Consider the following 4,459-nt stretch of genomic DNA (forward strand, 5'->3'; position numbering starts at 1 on the left):
GTAGTGGTGGTGGTGGTGGTGATGGCGGTGGTGGTGGTGGTGGACCCACTGGCGAGGAACCGCATCCCCATCCGCACAGACGCGATGTCTGCCGCACTATTTGCATACCCTGGCTTTAAGCTGCTGATCGAGCATCCAAATTTAATTTCCGCGCAAACCGAAATGTTATTTTTATTATCTTTTGTTTTTACAGCATATCCTTGCAGATTTGATTGGTTTTTGAGTGTAGAGATAATGTTCCTAGAATTGCTTAACACGATCGTCCGAGGTTTTAAGAAAACCCTCTGCTTTTCCAATATTATAACCATAGATTTCAGCACCTCGCCTATGCTTCTTGGATTCTAGAAAGATAATATACTAGGAATGATCGTTTTATTTCGATAATACCTATATGGCGTACACTCTCCTACTTTGGAGCTAGAACGCCCCTTCCCCTAAAGCAGAATTGGTTTTTAAGAACGTACTTAGATGGATTCCTAATGCTGTTATACTATACTATTAACCGCTCCGATTCGGTATTAAAGTACCAGGCGTATTTTTGCACCTTATCGCTTGTTCCTATGACATCTGTTTAGGATAGAGTCTGTTACGAGTTATAATAATGATAATGATACATAAAACATATATGCTAAAGAATAATACAATTGTTATCTATGTATACGAGTATAAGTTGCAACTAGTTCTTGTTATATTTACTGACTATACTACTACAGCTAGGGTATTAGCTAATCTACGAATTGTTCTCTGTGCGATAAAATAGATTGTTCATTTGCTAAATACGCTAAATATATATATATATATATTTATATATATATCCACGATATTTATAGAACACATTGCTAGCCTAACCGTATCATATCATTAGTTCACACTATGCATAACAGACACATACATTTACTATTAACCTGGAGGAGAAATATATTAAAATTTAGATCGAATCAGGCACAGTATGTATATATATATATCTATACATATATATGTATATGGATTATAGATCGAATATGGGCACAAAAACAAATAACAACACATTTATGGAAATTGAAGGCAATCTAGATAGGGAAATGTAACATACCATATATTATTATATTCTTATAACTAATCCAAAGCTATTTTCAAGGAATTTAACTAGTTGTTAATCGAATGAAAATAAAACTTAACTGAAACATGTGAAGAAAGCATCCAAATTGCAATACGATTAGTAAAACTTAAGTAAGAACCAGATGGAATCGTCTCGCAAGAAGGTATATATATATTTATATAGCTTAAGGAATTGTCAGGGAACACATTGTAACATAAACAAAAATAGTCGACAGATTTAACAGTGCTTTAACAGATTTGGATAGCAATATGTATGTGTGTGTGCGTATGCGTATCTTAATATGTAACATGTCTAACAGAGTTCAGCAAGAGTATATGAATCTATATACATATATATATCGACTATACTTATATGTAACTCCAACTAACTATCCATATATGTATATATATTGTATACAAATAACGTATAAATATTTTTGTTGTTGATACAAATTTGTTGGCTTTATCTATATCTATATATCGATACATACATACATACATATGTATATATGATTATGTCTAATCTAATACATATTCAAAGAAATTAATTGTATTTTCCATAGTTCAAAATTGCGTGCAAATAAACAATACCAGAAATTCTAAGATAACATATATACTATTTATTCAGTTCATTCATTCTAATCTTGGATTACCCGACCAATTACTTGCATAAATGTGGCTACATCTGTATATTAGTGTCGTTCTACAGAATAGACAGAATTGTTACTCTTTGATGACGCAAATTGAAGCATTTCGCCTTGCCCCAATTCCAATTCTAAAGTCCGACACCCGCCTTATCGACCACAGTCTAATTTTTTATTTGCCCGACCCTAATCAAAAACGCTTTCCTTTCAAAGCATGTTTTTGCGTACTTTTCCATTTAGATTTCAGTGCGTACAAATTGATATATGGCCACCCCCCATATAGCTTGTAAGTAACAGAGAAAGTTCAGATTCTATGCTTTAGCTACACACTATCTAATCTCAGACCTGCGCTTAAATTGAAATAAAATTTTGTTTTATTTTGATTTCTCCGTTTATTTTGATTTATTTTCACTTAATCGTATTATAATTATGAGAGACACAAAAAATATAAACATTATGATGATGACAAGTCGAAATACATTTAGTTAGGTATATGAAGATTAGAAGGTTCAAGAGGGTAACTCAATACAATTAAGGGCGTGGCTGCATGCGTACCTGGATACCATTACCACTTTTCATGATCAGCTCGGCCAATGGCTGTGGCTCATAACCGGCAACAGGCAGGAACTGATAATGCCGCAATATCATCGACAGCGAACACTTCAGCTCCAGCATGGCGAACTTTTGACCTGGCGATACGAATATGGAATGCAGTTAATTAATTAATGGGTTGGAAAATAATATTGAAAGGGGTCGTAAATACCTATGCAGTTGCGTGGTCCGGCGCTGAAGGCGGCAAAGGCAAATGGATGCAGGTTCTGTTCGTTGAGATAGAATCGATCGGGATCGAAGCGTTCCGGATTGGGGAAACTATCGGGATCGCGATGGAGCATATAAACCAGGCAACTAACACTGGCCCCCTTCGGCACTGTCACGTTGCCCACCTGCAGATCGTCGCGCACCTGCCGTGAATAGAATGGTACCGCGGGATATAAGCGCAGCGTCTCCTTGATGACTGCCTCCAGATAGGGCATCGATTCCTTTTCATGTCCCTCTCGCTCCACAGCCTCCTCGTAGGCGCGCTGCTGCACATCGGCGTGCTTAGACAACAGATAAAGGGCAAAGGCTATCGCCGAGCTGGTCGTATCGTGCCCCTCAAACATGAAAGTGTCCACCTCCTCTCGTATATCCAAATCGGTCAGCTCTACGCCCCCACCCTCCATCTGCGACAGCAAGAGCATATCAAGGAATGCCAAACGTCGCTTGGCCCCCACATCGTTGTCATTATTAGCCTCAACCTTCTGTTGAGACTCCTGCTGCAGCTGCTTGCGGCGCATTTGAATGACTCGATGCGTTTCTGCGTGCAGGACGCGCAGAGCAGCATTACGCGCTCGTCCCGCTGAGGAGAATTTGAATATTATTGGAAAACGCTGCCAGAAGGAGAAGCTCTGCTGGTGTAAAATCCGGCAAATGCTGAAATATATGTTAGGGTTAGGGTATAAAGTACACTGCCATTATTCCAACATCAACTTACGCCTGCACTGCTTGCACATATTCGGAATCGCTCTGCATTTGGGCGTGCTTCTTGATGCCCATCGCTGTCTCCAAGATAGAGTCCAAAGCGAAGAGCGTGATGTATGGATAGATGTTGAAGGGTTCGCCATTGGCCTTTTCGCGCAATTTGCTAACCAGGATGCGACAATTCTCCTCCATTGGCTCCTTGAACTCGCTCAGTATGCGAAAGTGGAAGCCCGGCGTCAGCAGCTTGCGGCGCCGATGCCAAGTCTCGCCGCCATTGGTGAGCAGACCCTTGCCTAGCCAACACTCCAATTGCTGATAGCTATTTGATTTGTACAGCAACGCATTGCTGCTCAGCAGCTGCTTCATGTCCTCGGGCGTGGTGAAGAACACCATCAGATCCTTGCCAAACCATATGCGAAAAACGGGTCCATGCCGCGCCCGCAACTCCTTCAGCCATTTGAGTACCTCTGCCGAGGTAGAGTTTATTGACTTCTGACTTTGTTCATGTTTATACGTGAGTTGTTCTGCTGCTCCACTTACCGCCTCTCTTCACATTGGCAATCAGTTCACTCACAGTGGGACCTGGTAGTGTTTTGGAAAAGCGTATCAGGTGCACAAACCTCAGAATCTGCGGCAAGTAGCGCAGAAAAATCGCCCACACGGCAAACGCGAGCAATGCCACAGTATTCATAGTGCAAAAAAAAAAAAACAAAGAACTAAAACAGGTAAACTATCTTCACAATTAAAATTGTAAATATATATATTTTTTTAATTTGTAGCTTTAGAATGCGCGCCGGACAACCGCTCGGCTCTAAGCAACTAATACAACTGATTTATATTTCTTTCAGCGACAGCTTGAATTAGTTGATACCTGCGAGTTGCACAAAATTATATACTCTAACAATCAGTTTGTATGCGAAAATTATGAAATTGTCGATGCAGTACATTTATATCTAATAGATACAAACTACGAACATGAAAAAATCTTTAATTACAATAATCAATCGTTTCTCTGACATCTCTGTAATATTTGAGAAAATATTAATTCGCCTAGTTAAATATGCTATGTAATATTAAAAAGAGTACAGTTCTGATTTGATTATTAGTTACTAAGACTTGAGTAATTAGTACTATTTTCAGACTCAGTCGACTAGCAATTCTAAAATTATATAAATATTTCGACTGTAAAAAAGTTAGTATCACATTAAGTAAATAGA

General features: G+C 39.0%; 1 protein-coding gene across 1 annotated transcript; it reads right to left on the reverse strand.

Annotated features, from left to right (window-relative positions):
- Positions 1 to 2,088: 2,088 nt before the first annotated feature.
- On the reverse strand, positions 2,089 to 4,072 carry LOC6565608 (probable cytochrome P450 4s3). Its single transcript, XM_001992205.2, has 4 exons — positions 3,783 to 4,072; positions 3,256 to 3,709; positions 2,485 to 3,194; positions 2,089 to 2,410 (listed from the first exon to the last, which is right to left on the reverse strand). Exons 1-4 carry the CDS (start codon positions 3,931 to 3,933, stop codon positions 2,253 to 2,255), a joined length of 1,473 nt encoding a protein of 490 aa, XP_001992241.1. The 5' UTR covers positions 3,934 to 4,072; the 3' UTR covers positions 2,089 to 2,252.
- Between the last annotated feature and the right edge of the window lie 387 nt (positions 4,073 to 4,459).

The sequence above is a fragment of the Drosophila grimshawi genome, unplaced genomic scaffold (genome assembly GCF_018153295.1).
Source record: "Drosophila grimshawi isolate 15287-2541.00 unplaced genomic scaffold, ASM1815329v1 contig_848, whole genome shotgun sequence".
NCBI classification, from domain to species: Eukaryota; Metazoa; Arthropoda; class Insecta; order Diptera; family Drosophilidae; genus Drosophila; species Drosophila grimshawi.